Raw genomic sequence first — 27,045 nt, 5'->3', positions numbered from 1 at the left:
TGTCAAACTTGGGGCTGTGCTCAGACACCTCAACGCCCCATGGCAGCAGGTGCTTGCAAGGGAAGAAGCTCCTGCTTCTTTCTGCCTTTGTGTTTTCAGCGGGAAAACCCACCCTAAAAATCACCTCCTTTCTAACACACTCAGTGTCAGTGAATGTTTGGAGTAAATAATACCAAAAGCTACAAAGACCACTCCTTATGTTACTGAGAACAAGGGTCTCCACACATAGTTACTTGGCACGAGAAGCCACAAACAAAAATTACACTTCTATTACACGTGGTTTTCCCTGTATCTTCAGTTATGCTGCACCACCATCCAGGGTTCTTTGGGAGACTCACACCCCAAGATCCCAGGAACTCTCTTACAGTCCATTAGGCTTTTCTTCTCATAAAACAATTCTCAAGCTTTCCACAAGTCATCCTTGGGCCAAGTCCAGCTATCTTGTTCAGTATCCAGCATCTCTCCAAGAGGAACGTACACACTACACTTACACCAAAGACACTTCAGACTCCATCCATGGGCACAAGCCACAAAACAGGATACAGGTGTGCACAAACATCCAGTCAGAAGCCTTCTGGGACTGCTGCCAGTAAAGAAATAATCATAAGAACAGGTTTATTCAGCAAGAGAAATTATACCAGTTATGCAGGGGGCCTTCTTGTCCTGTTTCCTAGTCACGCACTAAATCTAGACTGGGTTTAAGGTACAAGGCTGACTCCTGCATGGCACTGTATCATCAAATGCATAAGGAAAATCCCAGCTTGAAAACTCAAACTGAGATTCAAGAGAGCATGTCAGCATGAGCTTTAAGCATGTAAAACAATGAGGAGGTGGAAGAGAAAGGGATGCGAACATTTCTCTGAGGCTAAATATCGAGGGAGGTTCTCCTTCGTGCAATCCCTCCTCAGTGCAGAGGAAAACTTCAAAGCTAAGCCACCACTCGCTGAAATTCTTCAATTAAACTGGAGCAGATACTTTGAAACGAGCTTCAAATTACGGAGATTGGCCCTGAAGGCTTCTTGTAAAACTTCTTTATTTAGATAATCAATAAAATAATGAAGACTGGAAAAAAAGTAGGAAGACTAGCACAAATATCCTACTTGAAAATACAAAACCCACAAAAAAAGACATCCACAGTAAAAATAACTACCAAACCCCTCACTTCAGCCTTCAGAAGTCATCTTTCTGCTGCCCTGAAACAATAGGGCTGTGTTCTCTTTGTGAGATGTTTTATTTCAGCCACCACACCCAGTTCTGGGAAGGGCAGGACGATAGCCGCTGATTTGTTTGCAAGATGGTGCAAGGTGAAGTCAAAGTTACTGTTCCTGTATCCTGTTCAATTTATTTATTTATTTATTTTTAAAATTCCACACTAGCAAATATGGAGACAAAATTCACTCTAACGATAAAAGGAAAAGGGTGTACGGGGTAAAAAGTTACCCTACATAAGGCACAGATTAAAACCCAAATAACACTGCGAAGGAGCACAGCAGAGCTCCAGGACAACCACGGGCAGCTGCAGGCAAAAGAGCCAGGGCAGAGTCCCTTGGGATCCGTGTGCTCTCCGAGCGAGCAGGGCACAGGCTGTGGCAGCCCAGGAAACACCCCAGCACGGCCTGCACCACGCCAGCTCAGCCTGAATTGGCACAAGCTTCAAAGCACGGAACAATTCTCCCCTCCGTGCAGTCGAGCCTCAGCCTCTGCAAAATCAACACCCTGCACAGAACTCTTCTTCACGAGGGAACAAGTCAAAAATCAGATTTGCTTTGCATATAATACCCTGAGCTTATTTTCACTGATGACCTAGATAGAGAAATTACACAAATCCAGACTCAGTCAAACCAGCACATGCACTGGGGGGAGAGTGTGTGTCCAATATTTAAGTTCAATGTCACATGGTACATCAGGTCCTTATCCAGACTGAGGACCTGAAGAGGACAGGCAGATAACTTTTTTCAAAGCCTGTTGTGTTACGATCACCAAGCTGGCCACTTGGCCAGAACAATAAAAGGACTTCAGCCAAGAGAGCATTACTTCCTCTAGACTGTCTTTTAAAAATTAAACTCTGGAAAGATAACAGTCATGCTCAGAGCTAATTATAGCAGAAACATTACAGCAGCTAAAAATGCTAAAAAGAAGTGGTGGGAAAGGAAGGAAGGTAGCTTAAAGAAAAAAAAAGCAGGGAATGGCAAACCTGTCATATGTGTGACACTTAGCCTTCATGCAGTGCTCACAGGGAGAGGGAAGGTAGAAGCACATAAGGTCTGTGGACAACCCAAGTCCCAAACCCTGAGAAACAGGCAAAGACAGACAGAAGACCCAAAAATGATGCAAGAAACCAACAGATGTATGAGTAATGCGCAAATTAAGTGGAAAAATTAAGAGAAGATTCTCAGCCTGTTTTTTATGCTAGCTGAGAGCACAGGGGGAAAACTATCCTGCCCCCATGCTCACACCCGACTCTCAAAGCCCAGCCTGGGCAGAGCACAGGTACTAGGCTGTTTTATTTTAGGCTAAAGGAGAAGGCTGCATTCAGCAGTGATTTCAGTATGAGAACTGTAAGCCTGAAGAAATCCCAAAGCCATCGAGCCTAGTGAGGAGCAGCAGCTTGTGCTGCCAGGCTCCCCGAACAGCCCAGGAAGAATCTGGTTTACATGCGTAATCTGTACTTGAATTTTCTTGTCATATTATTTTCTTTCTAACCCTATAATCAAACGTTTACAAGCTACTTTGACAGCACACATACTACTTTGTCCTTCTATTCCTAAACTTTGGCTAGTCATCAGGTGATCCAACAAGGACAGACTACTCATTTGTTTGGGAGTGGCAAATCGATGAATGGAGGAAATTCACAGCACCCTTTGCCCTGCACTAAACCAGGTTAGTAGAACCTTTCCTTCTAGCAGGAGTGGCTGTGCCTTGGGCTGTATCTTTGGGGAACCACCTCCTCCTGGGATCAGCAAGTGTGAGAGCAGTAAAATATCAAGGAAAAAAACAAGAAGCCTCTAATTAATGAAGCTTTCCAACACAGCAGAGCGTGTGCACAAACTGCCTCGCAACGCTGACCACAGTCATAAACCCACCAGAGGATCCAACACAGGCTGGAGGATGCAGAGGGATCCAGCAGCATGAAATGACTGCAGAAATGACTGATGCCTCCCTGCCCTCCCCCAAAACTCCTCAAATCATTAAGGCTGGAAAAAAAGGGCTATTTTTTCCCCGCACACTCAAGTAGCTGTGAATTCGTAACTTCTCAAACCCACACACACTAACAACTGTCCTTATTTAAAAGATTCCTCACAGTTGCTACAAGCCAGGAATAAAATAGATATGGAAGTACTGCAAAAAGCACTGTAACAAGAAAAAATGTCAGCAAAAAAGATACTGGAAAGAGACAGAAAAGTTTTGATGCTTACTGATGCTAGTTACATGGTAGGATGATTTCCCCCGAATATCTGTAAAATCAGCTTGTAAAATTGGAAAATAAAGTTTCACCATCTGTGAAATCAGCATAAATACCAGGGATTCTGATCTGAAACAAAGTTCAGCTCTGTGCTAGGTGGGTTAAAAAAGCAGTGGGTTTGGTTCACCGAGGATGCCTAATCAAATGGGACAGTGCTCAAACAAATGTGTCCCCAGGCTGCAGCACGTTATCATCCTTTATTCTGCACGGGGAAAAGTAATCCTTGAGACTGGCCAGGAAAAGGAGCTGGGACAAGCATTTGATCACAAAAATAAAACTCAAAATTTAAACAGACAGCTGAAATTAGGGGAAAAAATCATTTATAATCATGTCCTTTGAAGAGATTGAACAGTGCTGGCTCTCCTCTGGGCCTGGAAGTCCACCTGTAAATCACTTTTCCCTGTACTTTGTCTCAGACAGCAGGTGCAGCCAGGTGGGATATTGCTGTGAGTCCATGATAAAATGCCATTTATCCCTGCAAACACTAATATTCATCAATTCTGCCTGCAGATAAAACAATAAATGTTTGGTTCCACAAATGGAGGCGATGTTATTTAAACCATGATACTATTCTAGTAAATCCGAGACAGATGGGCCAGAATTCGGGGACAACTGAAGTTGCTGTTTATGATAAGGGAATTAGAGTGACAGAAAGCCTCTTGCTGGGACATGTGGGATCTGGTAGATTTGCATTTGCTTCATGAAGATGAGTGTTCTACAAATACACTATTCAAGGTCAGTGAGCCAGAACAGTTTGGAGGTAATGGGTCCATCCTAAAAGAGGGGACCCAAATTTCTAGGTAACTGTTCTACAAAGCAACATCCACAGAGTCTGGCAGGTCACTGCAAACAAACCTGATGTAAATTTTTTGACGTATCCTGCTTCTCTCTCGGTGTCTAGAAACAGTAAGAGGTTGGGGAGAAGGAGGAAAGTAGGAGAGAAAATACTCCCATCTCTCAGATCACAAGCATAAGAAATAGAGGAAAAATGTATCCAAAGTTAAATGTGAAGAATATTTTTCTTTAGAATGTTAACAGTGATACAGTGCCTGTGATTTGCTGATACCAAGTAGACACAGAGTAACTGAAACTTTTCCATCTCATATAATCAAAATACTGTTGAAATAAAGACAGGATTAAAATGTACTGTACCTCCAGCACCACCCTGGCTACAGGTTACTTAAGTTGTTGGGGTTTTTTTGAGCCAGCAAAGAAAGAGTCAAAGGTGTTAACAGAAAAGTCAGGCTAGTACTCTGTGACCAGGGAAGCCAAATTTATCCCCTCCAGCAAATGCTGACAGAGCCATTACTCAGGCAAGGCTTCAGATAAGTCACCACTGAAGTCTTGAGTCCTGACATAGTGCAGGGGTCCCTGCTCTTGGTTCATCTACCACAGCTGTTAATACACTGGGGGAAAGAGGAACAAAAGAATATAGAAGAAAAAAAATGCAAGCGTGCATGCACTATTGCTACGAAATATAGATGCACACAGGCTACATGAAGATGATGTTAAAAACCTGGCACTTTTCTAATGCACCGGTATTTTAATGATGCTATCTGAAAGAAGGATCAGACTAACAAGACTGCAGGGCAAAAGTGAAGACATGAAGAAACCAATTGCATGTACATTAAGTAAGGCAGCTGCCAGAACTCACCTAAAATATTTAATCGGACAAGTAAAACTAGGGTAAAATTTAAGTGACCAGGTTTACTGAAGAGAATCTGTCCAATCTGAGGCATGGCAGATGCTGTGCATCTCCTCTGTATCGCACTGTCAGCCTGCTTTCTAACCATGTACCTTCAAACCCCAGCACCGCTGATGGCATCGAGCTGAGCTTCTAACAGGGACTTCCATTTTCCCACTTGAGAAAAATCTTCAAGTACAGTAGCAAAGCAATTCCTTCTCACTCTCTATTTCTCAGTTAAGCATCACCCTATGAACTTCAGCCTGCTGATAATATCAGTCTCAGTGTTACTAAAGGCTTAGAGCCTGCAAGAGGAAAGACAGCCCTTTTCTTGTCTGTGTTTGGAGTAAATGAGGAAGAAGCTGAGATATTACAAGTTGAAACCAAGGACAGAAAAAGTACAGAATGAATATGTGTTGCATAACTTTAAATAAGCAAAAAACATTGCTTCCTGATGGTCAGCCTTCAAATCCAAGGAGGGAAAAAAAAAAAAAACCAAAAAGAGATGTCTCATTCCAACAGGAAATGAAGGTCAAAACCACTGAAATCAACAGCTTAACATTTGAGATGGGGAAAAATAAACATATTGTTATTGATGTTCAGAGGGACAGGGTCAACAGGCAGCAGCAGCTTCCTACACCACTTGTTAGAAACACAAGTTTAAAAGGCCGTAATATTTGTATGTATTTATGCCTTCACTGATTTTACAGGACAAATTTACAACTAAACTAAAATGGAAAAACAATGAGCAGCTCAGGCTTAGCAAAACAACCTTCTAAACCTGTTTTCATCACATCTCCTGATTTAATGGTTGGCGTGACATGTCAGAAGTAAACGAGCTTCGTGTAATTATCATGTCTCCTGCTTGATCTCTGTCTTCCTCAAACACTTTTAAAAGAGCAAAACATTGCTTAAAATACAAGTGCAAGAAGCATTTAATCTTGACAGCAAAACCTGTTTCTTCTGGTGGTATTATTTTCACAAGAGGTGCTTTTACTCCTATCTTCCATCTTTACTGCTTGTATCCATGTCGATGTTGAAACACTGTCAAAGTGTGCAGCAGGTCACAGGCTTAAGCACTGCTATTTTCTTCCTCCTTTTTCCCAAAAGTTTCTTAGGAAGAATTTCTTCCTGCAGCAGTGAACCTGTTCCTCTGCATCAGACTGGAATTCCAAAGCCTCTTTGTTTAGTTCCTCATTTGCACACAACCCCCCCAACCCCCCATTTTTAAAATAGTGCAGTTCTGAGAGCGTGCAATTTTTTAATAAGCCGTCACTGGAAAAGCCTCAAGACAGCAATAATGCTGACACTTACCAGCAACCAGGCAGTTTCAAAAAGGAAAAAGAATAAAATCAAATCATATCTAGACTTTGCTGTCTATCCTCAGTACTAACAGATGCAATCACTTCAAAAGTGTCACACATTTTATCCAGGGTTTATTTCTGTTACAGAGGTTTTGATAGGAGGTTTTGACAATCATTACATTGTTCTTGTGCTGTTTTCCTAGTCACTAAATTCAGCTAGTGCATTTAATGCATCTTTAAAAATAGGTGTCGCACCCCCAAAGCCCAAACAGCAGGGGTAAGCAAAAGATGGGAGGTGAGGGGGAGCCACGGGCAGAAAAGGGACAGGTTAGAAAAAAACAGTTTTACATGCTAGAATTGCTGATTGTGCCACTATTTTGCTGGGAGATTTTATTTTGATTTCAAATGCTCGCCTAGCCTTCCCATACCCAGCTTTCAGATCTCTTAACTGGTGTGCTGCAGCTCTTCGACTTGCTGACAACGAGCTTGGGAGAGTGCGAGACAGACGAAATGCTCAAGGCACGAGGACAAATACTCAAAGCTACTGATGGGAAAGAAACTCAAGAAGCAGGAGCTTTGGAGCGATCATGGACAACATATGGAACATGAGATTGTTACGGAAACTGAGCCAGTACTGAAGACAAGTCTTGGATGCAAATGAGGGATGCCAGAGGATGCATGTTATGACCATGCCTAGATCAGTACAATATTTTTTGACATTTCTGGTGCTGCTCCTGAGCTGCGAACAAAGAAGAGCAATGTCAGAATGCTGAGCTGCAAGACTAAAACCTATGTGGTGCAACAGCCTGAGACTCCACCAGCTTCAAGAAGATGGCAGTAATCTTGAGTTATAAAATCATAGAATGGTGTGGGCTGGAAGGGACCTTGACGATCATCCATTTCCACCCCCTTGACATGGGCAGGGACACCTCCCACTAGACCAGGTTCCTCCAAGCCCTGTCCAACCTGGCCTTGAACAGTTCCAGGGAAGGAGCAGACACAGCTCCTCTGGGCAACCCTCACAGGCAAGAATTTTTTCCTTATATCTAAGCTAAACCTACGCTCCTTCATTCTGAGCCCATTTCCCCTTGTCCTATCATTCCATGCTCTAGTAAATAGTCTCTCTCCACCTGACTCGGGGGCTCCCTTCAGGTACTGCAAGGCCACCTCTAAGCCCTCCCTTCTCCAGGCTGAACCTTCCCATCTCTCCCAGCCTTTCCTCCCAGCAGAGCTGCTCCATCCCTCTGCTCATCCTGGTGCCTTCTCTGGACTCGCTCCAGCAGGTCTGTGTCCTTCCTGTGCTGGGACCCCAGAGCTGGAGGCAGCTCTGCACAGATCCCTAATGCCGACAAATCTCTGCCATTTAACAGTGCCTTACTCCTACTTTCTAGATTCCCTCAACCTTTCAGTCACAGCATCAGCAGAACACAAGGCTTTACTTATTCCTGTCAGCAAATAACGCACATACCAAACCAAATGCCGCAGCACCAGCCTCGCTGGCCGAGGTGTTGCATGTTTGCTGCAGCAAATTGTTTTCCAGGCAATTGAAAGATTTAAATAGAATACGATGCGACTCCTTTGCATTGACTACCAAATAAAATTAGAAATTCAAAGGTCTCGAAATTCCCCGAGTGTTTTTCTGGGAACATCCCAAATGCACTGAGAGAAACTGCTGAAGCAGCATAACCTGGAACATGAAATTAAAGTGGAAATACCTGTAAGTGTTCTTGTAAACAGATCATGCACAGCTGATTGGGATAAAGGCTGCTGCAGAAGACCAGATAACCTACTGAAATAATATTCAGCTGCTGAGGATATGAGGGAAGGAAAGGATATTATTAAAATGTTTATTATGGTAATCATAAAAATTAATTTGAAAAAATCAGCTCCCACTACACAAGCCTCATAATGAGCTTATAGCCTAAACACTGATGCTTTGTCAGATTAGGCAGACTTTCTTCCTTTGTATTTTCTGATGTGATATAGCTACATGCTGGGTTTTTTCTTTAAAAGACATCTTCTTCAATATTCTATTACCAGAGAAATAGGGCTGAAAGACAGAAGTGTCAGCCTTTGAAAGGATTTAAAAATGAACTGAGGGGGGAAAATGTCCCGTTATCTGTTAATATGAGACCTTTTTTAAATTTTTTTTTCAAGCAAGTTAATGTCATTTTACAGTTCAGAACTTGCTAGTGTTGGGTTACAGAGATAACAGGATTTACATGATCATGACAATTTTTAAAATACCCCACCACTGTTACTAAATTTTACTTGTCCTGCAGACAAGTCAAAGCAATTTTCTACTTGTCAGAGATGATAAATCAGTTGTCGGGTGACACTGACAGGTGGATTTGTCAAATCTCCCATGAAGAACTTTGGTCTCTGCTTTCAAGCTGCCTGTGAGCTCCTGAGAGTGCAGTAACACAACTGATTAAGGGAGGGATTAGGCAGAGTTTGCATTTTTAGGGCTGCTGCCCCTTTCCCCAGCTTCCCTGGTATTTTTCTTTCTGCTTTACCATCCAAGTGGGTGCACAGCATCAAGCTGCTGCTGGGTTTTATTCTAGCACTTCACCCACAGGATTGCCGTTAAAAGTAGAACAGTTTAAAAAAAACCCTCCAAACCACACGCTGCATCTGAAAATACATTTTTTGGCTTATAAATAACAATTTCTCTTCTCTTTAAGACAAAGGCATACCTTAAGAAAGACAAAAATCAGCCCCCTTTTTTTCTACCCATTCTGTTTGCCACTGTGTAAGTTACTCAAAAGAAACAACTGGTATTTGAGTGAGAGCAAAGGAGTTCTGGCAGAGATGTGTGAATGGAAGTTCCTACCTTGTGCTTACCAGCCACAAAAAACATCCACTTACTAACAGTAAAGGTGGAGATGTTCCAGTGAAATATTTCCAGTACTGACATTAAACAAGTTTGACAAGACAGCTAAGGCAAATTGTTCCCTTTTTAGCCCTTTCTTCCCAAAATAAATGAGAATGATGTTAATATTCTGTCTGGGCTGCACTTCTGAAAGGGATACAGTTTTGCTTAGGAGCCATGGCGGGTGTAGCAGAGAGACTAATTTGGAAAAATAACAAGCTACAGATCATATATGAGAAATTAGAAAATGCAGAAGAGGAAACGGTTTTTCCTACTACCCTTGGGAGTCACACCACTTGGGCACCAGGGTTCTGCAGAGACTTCCCCGATCCAAAGACCAGACAAATCCAAGTACAGCTGACGCTGGTGCTGCAGATAAGAAAAGATGGGAAGCCTCAAAGCAAAGCCCAGAGGTAGCATTTCAAATGGAATCCTGCTCCCAGGCAAGGCAGCCTGTTGGTGAGGCCTCTCCAGGCACCAGTAAGCAGCACCTCATCTTTCACACCGTTCATACAGACCTTGGAGCAACAAGGTGGACCTTTGGGTTGAGTTTCACCTCTAAGACTTGCTCTGCTCCATCTCCAGGACACCGCAGGCATGGCTTCCCTGGGATTGCACATAACACTGCTGTGTTTGGCATGTACTTCCACTGCTCTAAAGTTCAAAGAACCAGGAGAAGCAGCAAGGAATTTCCATCCTGCCATACCAAATGTGAGCTACTTCCCGCTAATAAAAGGCAACTCCCTACTCATGAGCCTGTTCACTGGAACACCTGAAAAGAGCAAAGTTTTTCATTTTACCTTCTCTCTCTGTCAGCAAGGAATGCCAAAGAATTTGCAGGTTTCAAATGGTTTTGCTGTGTCCTAGGATAACATTTGTACCGTCCTCTAAATAACCACATTAAATCCTCAAGCTTAAGGAATTTTTTATATCATTTTGACAGAAAGGTAGTTCATCCTTATTCCTGAGCTGTTGTAAAGCAGGTCTTCTTCCTGCACGTTATGCTCAGGGTTACAATAAGTGGGGAGAAAGACATTCCTAGCCACTGACAAAGCCTGAACAAATTGCCCGGCAGCAGCACTCAGTTCCCTGTATTCCCATTTATCCAGGGGCTGAGTCAGAGCTGTCTTCCCCCGCTGTAAGCAGGCAGTGTGGAAATGATGACAATCTGTTTTAGAGGCTACAAGATGAACTAAGACCTTTGGTATTAGTGTAATGCAGACACAATTCTAATTCTAATAAAGTCATTTATTGGAGCTGCTAAGTGCAGCTGTTCTTCCCTCACTGTACAGCGAGCAGCAAGAGTGAAGCTGAGGGGTGAGGCAAAGAAACCAAGGGGGAAAATGAAATAAATCATTTGGAAAACAGCTGGACAGTAAAATGGCCAGCCCTTAGGCTGGAGAGCTACTCTAGATTTACATTACCACTAAGATGAATCTAATTGCCATTGGGGTAAGCAAGCTACATTTTAAAAGACACATGTATTTTAAAATTAATCTGCAGTTATTTCTAAAGATAAGCTGTAACTGGAATAATACTCTTGCCAGAGAATCCAGAGCAGAGTTGCTAAGTGTCTGTAGAGACAGAAAGTTTTTCCTTGGAAGCACTGTGATTCCCCAAGAAAACTTTCTGAGGATTTCTTCCTTGCATGAATAATACATGTGCCTTGGTACTCATAATATTAGAGACACAATTATGAACAGCAGATAACACTTCAATTTTAAAAGCTGTTTCTAATTCAGGCTTCATTTGTACTACTGTGGAGGAAAGAGAATGATACTATCCACTCTCCCTCTTTCTGCTGTCACAGGAAAATTGTGCAAAGCATAGAGCCAGCCAACATCTCTTTTAATCCTAAACCAACAGCATTCAGATTGCAATATGAGCTTCAAGAATAAAAAAGTGAAAAAAACCACAGAGGAATAATACCCACGGTGGCTCATCAGAATATTAAGGAGATTGCAGATTGTCAAAGCTCTGGAATCAGATGCTGATAATTCAGAGCTCCTGCCCAGCTCAGCTTCCAAGCAACAAATGCATATCTGCACGTGCTGGGGAATAGATTTGCATTCATTGTTTCCTGTATGCTGATGAAGGGAAAGATTTAAAAAAAAAACAAGGTATGAAACTCAGTCGCTATCCCTCATGGGTGTTGATGTTTCACTGGCTTTGCTGGATATTTCAACCAGACAAAAAGAACATCCTAAAAAGCTGCAAACCACTAACAGCTTTCACATGCAATGCCTCTGGACTAGCATGGCCTCTTGTACCAAGCTTGCTTCCAACAAAAACAGCACCACCCCGCTTTCACCCAGCATCCTGCTGGCAGGAAACATGGAGAAATAGCTGGTGTACCCAGAAAACCACTGGGTCACTCAGCTTGGCACCTCGCTGCAGCTGGCATCCCCACGCCTGCTGAATTCTGCATTTTCTCCCCAATCACACACAGCTCCTTTAACCTCAGAGCCCTGGTAATGCTCAGCCCACCGCCAGAAGTTGCCTTTTGAGGCAAATGACTCCACTGCAGCTACTTTCAGCTGTATTTTTAGCCCCCAGACTCTTCCAGCACTCCATTTACAAGCCTAACTCCACCTCATGTTTATCCCAGCACACAAGCCCACAGCCGGTTAGACGCAAGGCGACAGGGGAGGCAGTGAGCACTGTGACTTACAACAGTGGGCTACAAGTTTCTCCTCCAACACCTTGCTACCTGCAGCACCGCTGAGCATCTCTTGTAGTTCCAGTTCTCTGTCCTCCTTCTGGTAAAGGTTTTCCTAAGAGGGTTAAGGGCACTGTGCACCCAACCCCAGAGGAACAAGGACAAGTCCAACTCCAGACCCTAACGGGAGGTGAATGGCACCTTTGTTGAAATTCCTTCGACATCAACACACACAAAACCAATTTCCCTCACAGTTTGAATTGCTGTTCCAAGCAGAAACTGTGCAGTTAAAATTAATAGCATGCTCATTTTATAACAGAGGCGCACACACACACAAATCTGGCTACTTTTTGCTGGAAACCAGAAAGCCACCAAGGTTCCAGAAAAAGGACTGGAGTAGATTTTTCTTTTGGGTAACCAGCGTTTATACCAACTTGACACCCAAGTGAAATGGAGCAGGGGGAAAAGCAGCCAGTTTTACGAGATGATGATTACAAATGCTACATCCACTTTGTGAAATTACACGAGTGAATTATTTTTTCCCAATGAGGCATTAATCCCCCCATAAGACTTAGCTAAATGTTATGTATCTGCTGAAAACTGCACATCTGCATCACACTAACTGTTTTTAAGTGTCCCCACAAAGAAGTAAACACACACCTCCTGTCCCAGATAAAAAGCAAAGGCACCACTAATTGAAGAGAGATAACAGCTCAGCCTCAAACTGGATCACCAGCAGAGAAAGCCACAAGGAACAACACAAATGAAGAACAACACCCCGGCATGAGAAAAAGGAATAAGAACTGGGATGTTGCTTCCTCCAGCTGTGCAAGTGCTTTAGTAATAAGCACATGACATACTGCAAGGACAAGAGGCCAACTCAATGCCCTCAGGAGTCACAGGGCTAGCCAGTTCCATCATGAGTAATGAGACTTCCAAGAAAATACAGGCATTTCCTTCTCTCATTCTCCACAATACCCACCTCCAGGGTCCCAAAATGGTTAGCAACAGAACTTAGTAAGGAAAGCACCCAGGGGTCAGTCATGACATCTACCCTGGGTGTAAGCAGAAGGGCACTCGGGCTGGTCCAAGTTTTCATCTACCAGTATTAAAAACTGGCTAGTGAGCCTCCAACATCTCCCATGGAAGGCACTTCCTTTTGGAAGAGAATGAAAAAAGCAACCTTAAAGCGGTAAAAGTAGGTCACAAAGAAGCCACATCAATAAAGTCTGGTAACAAAGCAGGGAGGGATACTGTGTCAGCTATAGAATTGAGTGGTTATTATAAATGGAAATCAAAAGTACAGCTAGAACATCTCAACTGGTAAACTGATGAAACAGATTAAGTACACCCCAGGTGATACACTACAGCTTTTCCTTTGTAAGTCTCCTGCAAAGCTACTCTAAGTTTTAAACTTAATTGCATGCTTTTTAGACTGAACTCGTGATAACCCTTCTGAACTCCATCAACAACAATAGCAGTCTTGACAGCAAAGATTTATGTTGTTGGGGATCAACCTCCCAACACCCCTCTGTCACCACAGCTTTCATTTGAGATTCATCCCAAAGCTTTTTTAGTGCCATCCAGGTAGAGACTGATCTGCAAACAGATGTGGTGGTGATGTTTTACAATGGGATGGATATGTCAGCCAAGGGATCTCATGGCCTGGCCAGCAGATACCTGTGGTCATCCCGCAGAGATGGCTGGAAAAGGTCAGCAGCCTGAACACACAGAAAACTAGGGCCCAGCAGTCCACTCAGCCCTTTTTTTCCCCAGAACTAGTGAAACATCAAAGCTAATATAACCTGTAATCAGAGCAAGTAGCTTCTCAGCACAGAAGCAGCAGCTTGATTTAATTCTTGGCACTTGTTTATAGGAACACCTACCTGCTCATAGGGGAAACTACCTTAACCCCTACCAGAGCACTTGCTGTGTCCCAGGCTGTCTGGTCTCCAGCACATTCTGAGAAGAGATTTGGGCCACTGCCTCTTGATACTAACAGCTGCTGCACTTCAAATTCTTCATATAGACAGGATTATACTCTGTTTTTAACAAAATGTGTAAGTCAAAATATAGGACTAAAGAGAAAGCCTCCTTCTAGTTGCTTATGTATAATTCACGGTTGATTACTGGCTCACATATGTAATAATTACACATGACCAGTATTGTATCACCATTATGTATAAGCAGCAGGTTAAAGGTGCCAAGAGAGCCATTAAACCCAAATTACCAAAAATGTACAATTTGAGAGAATTAGCAAAACACCCCGATGAACTGGGGATCCAGAAAAATTTGAGACATGGTGATTCAGGTGAACGCTGCTCTTACAGCAAACATATATTTCATATATTTCAACATATATTTATCATTGACAGCCATACTGCATTTTCAGACAGTTTTGTATTTTCACCCTTCTCTGGTTTTTAACACAGAAAAAGCAACGTATTCTGACAAAATAAAATAGCAGAAAGCAAGTTGTTCCAGAATTGGAAAGATTAATGCCCTTTCATACCACTTAGGTTTTTAACTATTATTACTGCATTCCTCTCAAATTTTTTTTCCAGCAAAGTTTCAGACATATTTTTACTTTTACAACATGCAAATTCCCCATTTCCAGTACTGGTCTGGAATAAAAAAAATATTTGTTTCCTTCTTATCGTCCCTCCTTTTATCCTACACATTCATCATTTCTGCAAACAGAGGCCATTTACTTCACATTCCTGACTTCCCTAATAGTAAGTCCAAAAAAAAAAAAAAAAAAAAAAAGAAATTAGAGCGGAAAATGCTTAACTTCCGTCTGTAAAGCTTGTCTAGGCTGACAACAAAATAAAAGAGGCTTTCTTCCTAATTTGATTTAATGGTTATAATGATTTAATGGCTATAAATTAAGAAATTAGCAACCACTGGAATCAAAATGAGGAGAGTTGAGTTAGAAATGGCCTTGGTTCACACTGCTCTGACAGTACTTACAGAATTTGACATGAACAACTACAGGAGCTTCTTTAAGCAGAGGAGTCCCCTGCCAAGGGTATGTGAAAGAAAACTGACATAAATATTTATGGCAAGACCATAAAACTTTTTCTGCTACTTCACTATATGGGATATAAAACTCATTATCTCTAGGGAGTTGAGGCTATTTGAAAACTTTAGTGAGCAAGGCCTTAGCTAATGGAAGGAGTTAAGGAAGGACCCCATGAAATCCATTCAACAGGGTAATCAATCACCCCACACCTCACTGACATCCTCAGCAAGTGCTGCCAGAGAGCAAGAGAGAAAGGGACCCCATAAGCCAATGCCATTTAGAAGATAAATCTTCTCAAGCCGGGTTTAGAAGGGTGTTGGTTTCTTTCCTGACTTCTTACTTCCCAGGATACCTATCAACTACCCACCATCCTGAACAAAAAAAAAAAGATGGAAAATAATTACAGAAGCATACCTCAAAATAGGAAATACTCAGTATTATTTGATGAGGAAGTCTAATGATTTCCTAGCAAGTGTGAGCACATTGTGCTTTGGGTGCATGATGTACATGTTCCAGTATATTTAAGCAAGTAGGAAACGCAGGGAAGGCAGCAGCTTGTCTGTGCAGCCTGAGGTATAACCTCATAATGTAAAAAAGCATCTTTTCAGGAAGCTTTTTGTCTCCTCTTCTTGCCTGCAGTGCACTGTACTCCTAAGATAAAATCCCTAGCTAGCATGGAAAACCACGATGGATCAGTCAAGTGTCGGCAAAGCCAGCCAAAGTTGTGTTACACGCTGGCACCGGGTCTCATACGCCACGGGAAGGATGTTGGAGCTCCAAGCAGTTTAATCACTGTTCTTTGGTTTTCCAGTTTTGATCTGTGCTCTATTTTCCTCCCCCAGTCAGCAGTGAAGAGTTACCTACCCAAAATTAATGATTTAGGCACCACCCAGCCCTGCTCAAAAATGAAGAAAAGCTAATGAGCTAAGCTGGCTATCCAAACATCTTCATACCAGTGGTCCAGCCTGCTATCACTGTAACGAGACAAGTTTATTCCATCTTGAAGGTCAACAAAACTTTACCTTTGGCTTTTTGGGGAGTAAAAAAAAAAAAAAAGAAGGAATAGAAGGAGAAAGCAGATGTCATCACCTGAATAAAAGTCCCCCCGCTCTGAGAGCATCTTGCCCTGCTGACCTACAGATCTGACAGCTAATAGGCTATTTGAGAAGATTATTAATAGTTACATAGCATCCAAGTAAAACAGCAGGCTTAGAGGCACCCCAAACACAAAGCAGTGCAACCCAAGGCATGCAAGCAAAGCACTGTAGGCGTCTCAGGAGATCTGGCTTCTGTTGCCAAGTTTCTTGTATGTCCTTGAACAAGTTATCTGACCTATTTGTGCCTCATTTCCTCACCTTCTCAGCTCAGAGCAGCCCTCTCAAATAAAACCGTTAATGCTTTGGATGCACTCACACAGCAAGGCAATGAATGGTGCAAGTAAGTGAAACTGATCCTTCCTCCTTTAACCCTGATGGAATTGTTAATAAAGCAGTCACCATTTGTCAGGACAAAATGGAACAGAAAACTGAAGCAAAGCGATCATTTAATTTCTAAGTGAGATTCAAGGACTGCATTCAGCCCTCCCAGCCACTGCTGGTTTGCACAGATTTTCCTGGAACCCTCACAGCACACGCTGTGCTGAGTAGTGCAGCATCTGTCCCCTATCTTGTTGAGGCCAGTATCAGTGCACTAAAGAGTCAGCTAAATGAGGGTGTGAATTACCTCCACTTATCTCAAGCCAATCCACTGACTCAAGTAATGAGATCCTGAAGAAAGCAAGCAGGCCTTTAACTCTGTCATGCAAGTATCAAACATGGTGTAGAAATCCCCCAGAAGTGCCAAACCCACCTGCATTTCCTCAAAGCCCTTCCTGGCAAAGGATGGTGTGTATCCCAAGAAGAGAAGTGTAGTTATGTTGTTATATTCCATGCCGTAACTTCAAGTTCTTCCGTGAGGGATCTCCCAAAAAGCCAATGTGTCATAAATTTCCAGGCTTTCCAAGCTACTCAGCCTAGCCCTAAAGACTGCTATTCCAGAGCTGGGGAACACCAGTGCTCTCTCAGGAGAGCAGGAAGCTGCTGGTGGTGCAGTTTGGCCCACTGCCATCTGGTACCTGTCCCACAGACGCCGCTGCTTTAAGAGCGTTTCCTCCCTTTCCTTCTCACTCCCACAGCACAGAACACCTTGCAGCTGATGAAAGGACAAAGCTAGAGGGGCTGCATGCAGGCAATGCTAACTTAGCTGGCAAGATATGATGCTCCCTCAGGTGCTGGCCAACCCCAAAGCGCTCTGCTGGCTACCAGGCTTCCACAAAGCCATTGCCAGCAGGAGACCCGGGGCAGCACGGCTCCAGACCTGCATTCCTTGAGCATTAAGCCTTGTCTGGAATATCACTAAATTGTCTTTGACTCCTTCATGCCAAGAAGGCCCTAAAAACAGTCCTGTCACAAAACAGCTCCTTCTGCAGCCCTAGAAGGTGGCAGTGGGCATCCAATATTTGTTACACATGGATACAATGGACACAAAATGCTTATTCCTGGAAAGTTTTGTCTCCTTGTTGGAAATTTCACGTCAAAATCCAAGTAATCCTCCTCTTTTTCCATGTCCTGCCTCCCAGTACCCTGCTTCAATTCCCTGCCAGCAGAGTTAAGGAAGTTTTCTGACTGAACGCTACCATATCTACGGTCTACCTGCAGGAATTTCCGTGCCATCCAGATTGAGAACAGGACCGAGGTGAAGAGGTTCTGCTGCATCTCTTGGACTGTTACTGTGAAAGCCTAACACTGGGAGGGATTAAGTCTGAGATCATTTTTAGTCACAGATTCCTCAACACTTCTTCTCACCACAGTACCAATTTCCATTCCCGCACCTCCTTGGAAGCCAGGACTGAATGCACACAATCCCCTCCCAGCTCCTGATACTCCACCGTGTAATCCTCCATCCACTTTCAAACACATTTGCCATTTTTCATGTTTGCTGTATCCTTTATTCTCTGATCCTGGCTACAAATTCCAAAAGACAAGCAAAGCAGCCTCTGTCTATACGGCACCAAGCGCATCTACAGCGCAGTACTGTGTAAATACAACGAATTAGCTTAAGACAGAACAAAACGGGGTATTTTCAATTAAACCATTAATATCCAAGAATGCAGACACAGCGCTAGAGGAAGAGAAAAGGTGCTGGCAAGTTTTAATCAAGCCAGAAACTCACAGAGAAGCATATGCATTCTTATGCAAATCTACACCAGGCGCATCGCACATCTGCTGAAATGGGTGTCCTTTTCCCACAGTTTGCAGAATTAATGTGTTTAACTAAGTGCCTGCCAGTGCTTGCAGTGTAAGAGCTAATTTCTAATGGGGTATTCCCAGTCGGAAAAAAAAAAAAAAAATCCCTTTAGATAATAAAGGATCTAAATCTAGGACTTGGTTTTACATTTACTTAAGTGCAAAGACCCCTCCACCTCCAAGAGCTCATTACTTGCACTGCTCCAATTTGCTTTACAATTAAAAATAATCCCGACTTTTGGAGAAGAGCCTTTCTACAGTTTTGTGACCTTTTGAAACCCTATTAAAGAGAATTAACAAATGCTGTTGCCTCCTGATCACTTTTATAAAGGCTTTCTGAGATACGATGGTGTCAAAACACACAAAGGGCTTTGTGAGAATTTTACAAACCAAAATGCAGCAATATTTCTTTTCACTTGGTTACTTTCCTTGCAGATACAATTTGTATTTCCAAGATTACTATGTGTCTTCAGAGAGGATTTCGAAAGAATTCAGATGACAGCTTAACTTCTGACCCTGAGGCTAAAGAGGCATATATGTCAGAAAACACTGAAGTCTGAGCTATTTTTTATAAAAATCTATAAATATCAGTTAAAAGGAATCCGTGATCTCATAATAAGTCAACAGGGCACAGTTATGCTCTTCTTATCTTCCCTTTTTTTTCCCCTATTGTTTAAAAATAGGAAACAGCACCACATGAAAACGTTCAGCCAGAGATAAATTGTGTGACTGAAATACAGGAGTCAGGAAACCAGTGTTTCAAAATAATGTCATCCTCATTTTCCCCTGCATACTCTAGTATTGTTGATGCCTCCAAATATTTAAGTGACTTAATAAATTAGTAACCTAGGCAACATTTGCAACAACACAGCCAGCTGAAGGAGTCCAGCTAAAAACTCCTAAAAAAAAAAAATTAAACCTTCATTTATGCATAAATTCCTATCAATGTTCTTTAAAAAGAGGAAAGGCAAACAGTTTTAATGTCAAAGGGCTGATTCTGCAGTAAGATTTTGGAGTAAAGCAACCAAGGAGAAAACAGGCTGTGCCCAGCCCTCAGCTCCACTCCAAGTCACCTCTGCCAATGCACAGGAAAATGAGCACAGAGGATCCGTAATTCACCCCCTGCAGGCTTGGAAGAATTCTCCGGAGCCGAAAAGGGGCTATTGGAGGAGCTGTCATAGAGCAGGCATGAGCAGATCACCTGTTAGAGCCCTTTCACTCATCTTTCGATATTCCCTGCTGCTGGCTGACACGGGAAAGCAGCATCTCTGCCCACAACACACTCGACTGTTTTTCATCTCTAGCAAATGCAGTCACTTAAAACCTTGGTTTTGATTAAACTCTGCCTTTTTCAATGGAGCTCCAACTAAAAATCATTGTTACTTATCAGCTCAACAAAACTAACAAACGGTATTCAGTGTCTGTCCCTCATTCCGTACCTGAAGGCTACAATAAGGTCAAATATCACCACAACAGGCATTGTCCAAATACTCAGGAAATGACATTTCCCGGCCCAACAAGGTTTATCTTCCAAGCCTGCTTTTGCACCAGCTTTCTGGGCAAGTTAAAAATAAACCTCTTGATCAGAAGGGGCAGAAACGCTCGTGAACAGTGACCTTCCCTCCTTTCCAACACAAGACTGGCTGCACAAGGCACCGTGCAGCTCTCCAGCTGCCTTTCAGCTTTCCAAGGGTCTCAGCCACACCTTCCCCTTATCTCCCACTAAGTCTTTCCTCAGAGCAAATGCTCTCCTGCACGGAACTGCAGCTCCATACACACTCAGAAAGGCAGCAGTACACAACCCCCAGCCCAGCTATCTGCACGCGTCTCGAGGAGGAGAAGACCCTCGGTAACAGCCACCTCACCTATCAGACTGCCTGGCTGCGAGGCTTTTTTTGGTTTTTATATTAACGACACCGCTCCCACCTCCCCCTTGTCAGACGGCCTCCGGAGTACTTTGTAAGCGAGCTGGTGGAGATGAGCGGTAAGGCTTGGGAGCGGAGAGGACGGGATCCCCCCGCGTGTTTCGGGCATCCTCGGCAGGTCCTGCAGCACCGCAATGAAGATGCCGCCACCTGGTGGGACCTCCTCGGGCTCGGGTGGAGGCCGGGGGGCAGGCGGGACCCTGGGCAGGGAGGGTCGCGGCTCACAGTCCCCATGCCGGCGTGCACAGCTTGGAAAAAGCCGGCCAGCAGTACGAGCAGGGCTGGAAGGAAAGGATCTGCTGACAGCAAGATGCTGCTCGTTCCCAAAGCCTGTTGGTACTCATCCAGAGCAAGATGGTTTGGAAATGGATAATCTTTGCATTTTCAGCTATGACTGCAAACAGTGGAATAAAACAAGAATATAAAAAGAAAAGGTAGATATAAAGCTACTTGCAAAGTCATAGCGAGGCAGGCTGTAAAGAACCAGAAATCCCTCAGAACAGAGTTGAGATCATTGATACAAAAGAGTTGAGCAAGGCAGATAATGAACTGCTGGGATGGATAACTCACAGAAATGGGGCTTTTGAACTGAATTTCACATGATTAGGAGATGCTTCTGCTCAGTGCCCAAGCCACAGCTATTTTTTAATCTCTGCGTGACATTACGTACATTACCGTGGCTTCAGTCCTGAGCTCGAGCCTGGTATTTTCTGAAGGCCAATACTTCAAAGCCTGGAACTCGGGTTTGAGGCAGCCAAGAGATGTTTCTGTCTGTTTGCACAGGGTCTAGGGCTTTTTCTGGAGTCGAAGCCAGTGCAGCTCTGTCTGCAGATCGATATCCATGGAAAGGCACGGAGCCCTTCTAGCCTGTGCTTGAAGAGCCTTCTCCTTCTGCCAGGAGAAAGGGGGGCGAGCAGGGTCATTGCAGCAGTGAGGAATGCCTCCAGACAGCCCTCAGGATTAGAGGCCGAGGTGATGAAAGAGTCCACATCCTATCTGCACGCGAGTTTGTACAACTACCATCGTCTTTTAGCACTGCTGCTAAAAGAGAAAGACATTTCCCAGTCCAGATAAGGCCCCAGAGCAACGATGTCTGTTTGCAGGATGAGCATTCAAGAACAGACTCTTCCCTGTGCTATTTTTTACATATCTCAGCAACTCTTCTTTTGCAATTTTAGCACAGGAGCGTTTGCAGTGAGCTTAGAGCAGGCACATTATCAATGAATCTGACAACCCCGTCACAGAAGTTTGCAACCTGTTTAGACACAGACTGTACATCAGGCAAAAACCGATTCTGCCCCCATCACATGCAACATTTAACACCAATGCTGTGATGCTGGCTTTAGAATTCATTCCTGCAAAATCCATGGATGTTCAGTCAGCCACACCAGGCAATGTAATTGCTCTGTTTTCACAGTTAGCACTGAAAATGCTGTCTATTCAGTTATTGCCCTGCCTCCTCCTCACAAAACCTGTTTCAAAGAGCAGAGAAAAAGACCTTGAAACATGGGTGGATGCTTTCGAAAGTCAGTTATCAGCTTTACAGAGAAAAAAAAAAAAAATCATAGCATTAATCCAGGCAAGACACCTCCCCTCTCCTATCCCTTGCACACATGCCAGGAGTCTGAATGGAAGCCGTCACCCAGAACACATGTCGATACATATTTTACAGAAACATTAGTTGTGTGTCAAAACCAGTTCTTGGAAACATCATCTAACAGCACTCACATGATTTGTGTTTCACGAGCAATTAGACCTATCACTCTGACAAGCAAATCTGCTGCTCCTGTCCACTATTCAAACATCAGGTTAGAGGAAACTAATTCTATTTCAAACTCTGTCCTTGGGTGAGGAAACTGTATTTCCATGATAATGTCCTGGCTAATTCCCTTCAGCAGAATCTGCTGAACCTCCAGAACACAGAATGAAACAGCCACCCTTGGAACTAGTGCAGCTAAGGCAGGAAATGCAAAAATAGCCAGACTGTGATTTACAGATCTCGTAGTGAAGTCAGACAAGACCTCAGTGTCACACTGAAATCACATCCCAGACATTGTAAAGTCCTACTGTATTCGCATCACTGTCATACTGCTGGCAAGCCGCAGAGACCAGCAAGGATGGGACTTTACTGCTAAATTCTTTTCTCTGTGCTAACAGATGAAGTTTTACAGGCTCTGCAACCAGACCAGCTCCCCTCGTGGCAGTAATTACCCCTTTGGACAAAGTGGATGGCACACCAACACCAAGCAGAGATGCACAGAAATAAACAGCTGTCTGTCTTTAAGTGGCTGCTGAGCTCTTTTCCTTTAAAATACATGTTTCCACTACTAGGGGCACTTTTCAGACAGTCACCTTTCATCTGGAACAACTCCCCCACACAGCGGTTCACGTTCGCAGACACACGTGGAAAAGAAATGCAGTGACATCAAAAGCTGTATTTCTTGCCATGCCAGAAAATGCTTCTCCACTTTTCATGTGTTCGATATTCCTTCCCTCCCCCAGCCATTCATGGTGAAATAATTAGTGTTAGTGTTCTCATTGTTTATCAGACAATACAGACAATAAGGCTAAGCTTTCTGCTCCTGTTTTCTTTCGCTATGCTGCTGTGGTTCCTCAAACAACTGTGCAAGGCTTTACTTTTAATCCTATGAATAACACTTGTCACTCAGAGGTTTGTAACCCATATTTAGCTGTGCACAAACATGGCACAGTTTCAGCTTGATTCATTGTCCGCAAACTTCTCCAGATGTGCTCATGCAAGAAAGAAAAAGGCTAATAAGCAGGAGGAAACAAACAAATACTAGCTAATCCGACTGCAATTTCTCAGGGAAGGAGAGAAGACACTACCACATCAGATTCTTTATGAGGGAGAGGGATAACGAGTTGTTTTTAAACACAGACTAGTAATAATTAGTTATTGTCCTTGGGCTACGAGATGTATTTTTACGTGCTTGAAGTGTATGCTGATTTTTATAGCCTGTGAGCTAGCTGGGCCCTGTCACAGGGAATTTTTTCCCATTTATCTACACGTTAGTGTCAAACTACAAGCACATCACAACATATGACTTTATCAACAAGCAATGTTCCTCACTGTGGCTAATTTTGAAACCACATTCCTGCTTCCACTCATGGGAGATACAGCCTTGGGTAACGATCAGATAGGCTGGTGCCAGACATCCTCTTCTTAAGTACATTCTCATTTTACCTTTAGAAAGTATTCTCAACAAACAATCTGAAGGAGCTCTTCTTGACAACAGCAGAGAGATGTTTTTGCATAAGGCAGCATTTATAGTCTCAGCTTTAGGCTGGGATTAACAAAAGGAAGCTAGGCAAGAAGCAGCAAGCTAAACACAGTGGAAACTACTAAAAATCCCAAACTTCTATTACAATTAATTGTGCTAAGTATAACTTTGCTCATTGATGCACCAGACAGAAAGCAGACAGACAACCTCATCCCACTGCACCAGCTTTTCAAGCTTCCAAAATAAACACAAAGGTCTTTGAACAGACCATGCTCTCCAGAAAACCTGCAGCCTGATCTTCCTCATTTGATATGTGTGGAGGCTCAGGCTGGTGGCACTCACAATAATTACCTGCCATCAGCCAAGAAATGCAGCAGAGTTCTTGCAGATAACTTACTCATGTCATCGCTGTGTTTCAGGAATAACACAACCAAGTAACAGATCAATGACACCAGTAACAGAGAGCATTTGCTTCTAGTTTTACAGCTCAGGAAGAACCTGGAGAATCTCCTTGGGATTCAGGACCGGGGAGGAAGACAGAAGGGACAATCACCAGTGTAAGAGATGTTAAAAAGTACCGATAAAAAAAGTGTTTTTAAAGGGTTTGCATAGTCATAGAAACATGGAATGGTTTGGGTTGGAAGGGACCTTAAGACAGTTTTGTTCCAACCTCTCTGCCATGGGCAGGCAGGCCTTCCACTAGCCCAGGTTGCTCCAAGCCCTGTCCAACCTGGCCTTGGACACTTCCAGGGACGGGGCAACAATAACAATATCAGACAAAGGTAACATGCGCACACACCACAACTGGTGCCTTTTCAAGGCTGGACCATCAAATTTGTTACAGGAGGGAAAACAAAATAATGCCTGCAGCGCTCTTCACTCTGAAACGTGGGAGTAATTATCATCAGATTACCAAGACAAACAAGAGGCAGAGACAAGGAAAAGATAAAACAGAATTTCCACTATTTAGGTGCTGATCGAGAGATTAAATTCGACTGCACTTCAGCTGGGAGCCTAAACAAACCAGAGCCCCGGCCACATAAATCAAGCTAATTTTAAAAGGTTACATACCAGGGAGAGTTTGACAAAGAAGGGGAAACAACCCCGCGTCCTGTAGATTTTAACATCCTTTTCATAAATTATAAAGGTGCCAATCTAACACAGACCAGTAAGTCTGGGGCCAGGGACCCACCGTATCAGCACCTCCCAGGCCTTTAGTAGCTCATTAATACTAATTAGATCCGCGAGCGCTCAGCCCTGCCGGCACCCGCATCCCGGGCGCACATCCTGGGACTGCGGGCACACAAAAGCTTCGGACGCGGATCCCAACACCGGAGCATCCTGCACCTCGGAAGAGGGAAGGCGTGGCGCGGGGTGAGCCCGGGGCTCCGGGAACGGGGCGGGGAGGGGGGAGGCAAGGAGCCGCGGGGAATTGGGAGCTTCGGCCGCAGGGAGAAAAAGAAAGGGAGAAAGAAGTTGGGGCCGGGAAGTTTTCCGCCGCTCCCCGCCCCGGCGCCCCTCACCGTAGACGCGGACCCAGCCCTGCTGCTGGCAGACCGACTCCCTCAGGACGCGGTCCAGCGCGCCGCCCGTCTCCAGCTCCTCCGAGCCCGCCTCCGGCTCCGGCTCCGCGAAGGGCTCTGCCGCCCATGCCGCCGGCTCTGCCGCCGCTCCCGCGGCCGCCTCCATGCTGCCGTGGGGACGAGGAGGAGGCGCCGCCGCCCGCGCTGCGCCCCAGCCCCGCTTCGCCTCAGTGCGGCTCCATCCTCCCTCCCCCGGCCCGCCTCCTCCCCGCCCTCCGCGTCAGCGCGGGAGGGGCCCCAGCGCCCCGCCCCTGCCCGCCCCTGGCCTGAGGGGGAGGCGGGCGATGGCGGGAGGCTCTGCCCGCGCTGCCCTCAGAGCCGCCGGCGGCCCTTTCCCCGGCCCCCGGCTGCCCCGGCACCGCCTCGCTGCGCGGGGCTTCGTGAGGCGGCCCCGGAGGGGCTTCGAGATGGTTCCTCCCCTCAGCCCCGCCGGGAGAGCGGCGGGAAGGGGAGTCGCGGCTCGGGAGAGGCATTCCAGAGGAATACAAATCAGGGGATAATCCCGCTGGGGCCGCAGCCGCACGCCGCTCACAGCGGCCCTTTCTCCCAGTAAGGCCGCAGGAACGCCAGGGTGATGGGTTGAGGCTCAAACAGCGGCTGCCGTGGGGTTGCCCAGGCTCAGACCTGCGCTCGCACGCCTGACCGAGACTGATAAATCTTTCATGCACTCACACAGGCTGTTTCTCGCAGGTACATGAAGAGATGTGCTGTAGGGAAAGGAGGACAACTGGCTTGATTAAATGCATTTCATTTAGGGGATTTGCGGGCTGGTTTGTCCTGAATGCCTATTTACTGACCTCCCTGAGTACACCATGTTTTAATTTTCTATTTCCCTCTGGTATTCTCGTGATTTTCCCAGTGCTTAAGGTACGTGTTCTTTAAAAGTGTAGAATAGAATAGCTGTGAATAAAGCATGCATCCTGCAGTGTCTTTTAAATCATGGCACTGTGACTCGAATTTTCAAAAGGGAAGGTGGGCAAAGGGGTTCAGCTTACGCTGGGTTCCGTCCCTGTAACCTCTTGGTCTGAGTCTGTGCCTGCCCATGATCAATAAGACCTGGGTGGGTTCACCCAAGCGCTCAGATCCAGTGATTATCTCCATTAGCCCAGGCAGTGTCCAAGGCCTCGCCTCTGCACACAATTTCTCCATTAGTATAAAGGCACTGACAATTTTTTCTTCATTGAAAGAGCAGTTGATTTAGTGTGGACCTGTAGCAGTCATAAAGCTGCTTCAAAGTAGATACAGCTCCCACACCTTCCAGCCACACTCATGTCATCTTGTTTTGCTTTGCAGCAGAGCAGAATAAGAGGGTTCACACTGCAAGTTGTGGCTGAAGAACAGCAACTTCACTTAGAAAGGAAGCACTGTAACTCTCTGAGCTCTGCAGCTGGGCAGTTCCCCATTCATTGCCTGAACCTGAAGGTTTGTCTTAGGAGTTCCGGAAAGCTCCTCTTGGGAGCTGAGGACTTGCAAAGTGGCAGTGAACAGTGCCCTTCTGATCCAAGTGAGTTGGAGTACCCTCACACCATACAGTTGTCTGCGATGGAAGCTGCATTAACTATTTCAAAGGAAGAAAAAAGTCCTGCCAGCCCCATGATTAATTGATGAAACCTCATTTCTGTGAGCTTCTGTCTCATGCTTGACTGAGAGCTTGACCTGAATCCTGCCCTACAACTGGGTCATTCTCTACCTGGTTGGGAGAGAACAGGATGAGTTCTTCCATGGTGGGCACATGCACCCTGCTGTGATTTCCAAGCTGAGCTGGAAAACGAAGAAACCTTCTTCCAAATGTTAGGTTGTTTCGTGATTGGCAGAACTGGTGTGGTCCGGTTTCCTACAGATTCATACCTGATATCTGGCAGAGGGGGGACACCCTCAGTGAAGAGGCTTGTAGGATCTCGCTGCCTTACCTTGCTGCCATTTTCCATTATTCCTGCAGGGGTTCCCCAGGATTAGCTCTTGGACCTGTATCCCTCTGTTTTGTTTAAAACAGACCCGTGAGTTCGG

At 44.6% G+C, this 27,045-nt stretch overlaps 1 protein-coding gene across 3 annotated transcripts in view; it reads right to left on the bottom strand.

The window, feature by feature from the left end:
• RASAL2 (RAS protein activator like 2) overlaps positions 1 to 25,209 on the bottom strand; it is a 163,765-nt gene extending 138,556 nt beyond the window's left edge. For 2 of the 3 annotated variants that reach the window (XM_039555802.1, XM_039555803.1), the window contains exon 1: positions 24,979 to 25,208. In XM_039555802.1, coding sequence (XP_039411736.1) covers positions 24,979 to 25,144 — 166 coding nt within the window. In that variant the 5' untranslated portion in view covers positions 25,145 to 25,208. Of the gene's footprint in view, positions 1 to 24,978 lie in introns of all 3 variants that reach the window. The other variant, XM_039555801.1, reaches the window with a different exon arrangement.
• Between the last annotated feature and the right edge of the window lie 1,836 nt (positions 25,210 to 27,045).

Source organism: Corvus cornix, chromosome 8 (genome assembly GCF_000738735.6).
Source record: "Corvus cornix cornix isolate S_Up_H32 chromosome 8, ASM73873v5, whole genome shotgun sequence".
Classification (NCBI taxonomy): domain Eukaryota; kingdom Metazoa; phylum Chordata; class Aves; order Passeriformes; family Corvidae; genus Corvus; species Corvus cornix.
The sequence above is the reverse complement of the archived record's forward strand: the minus strand, read 5'-3'. Positions and strand labels throughout refer to the sequence as shown.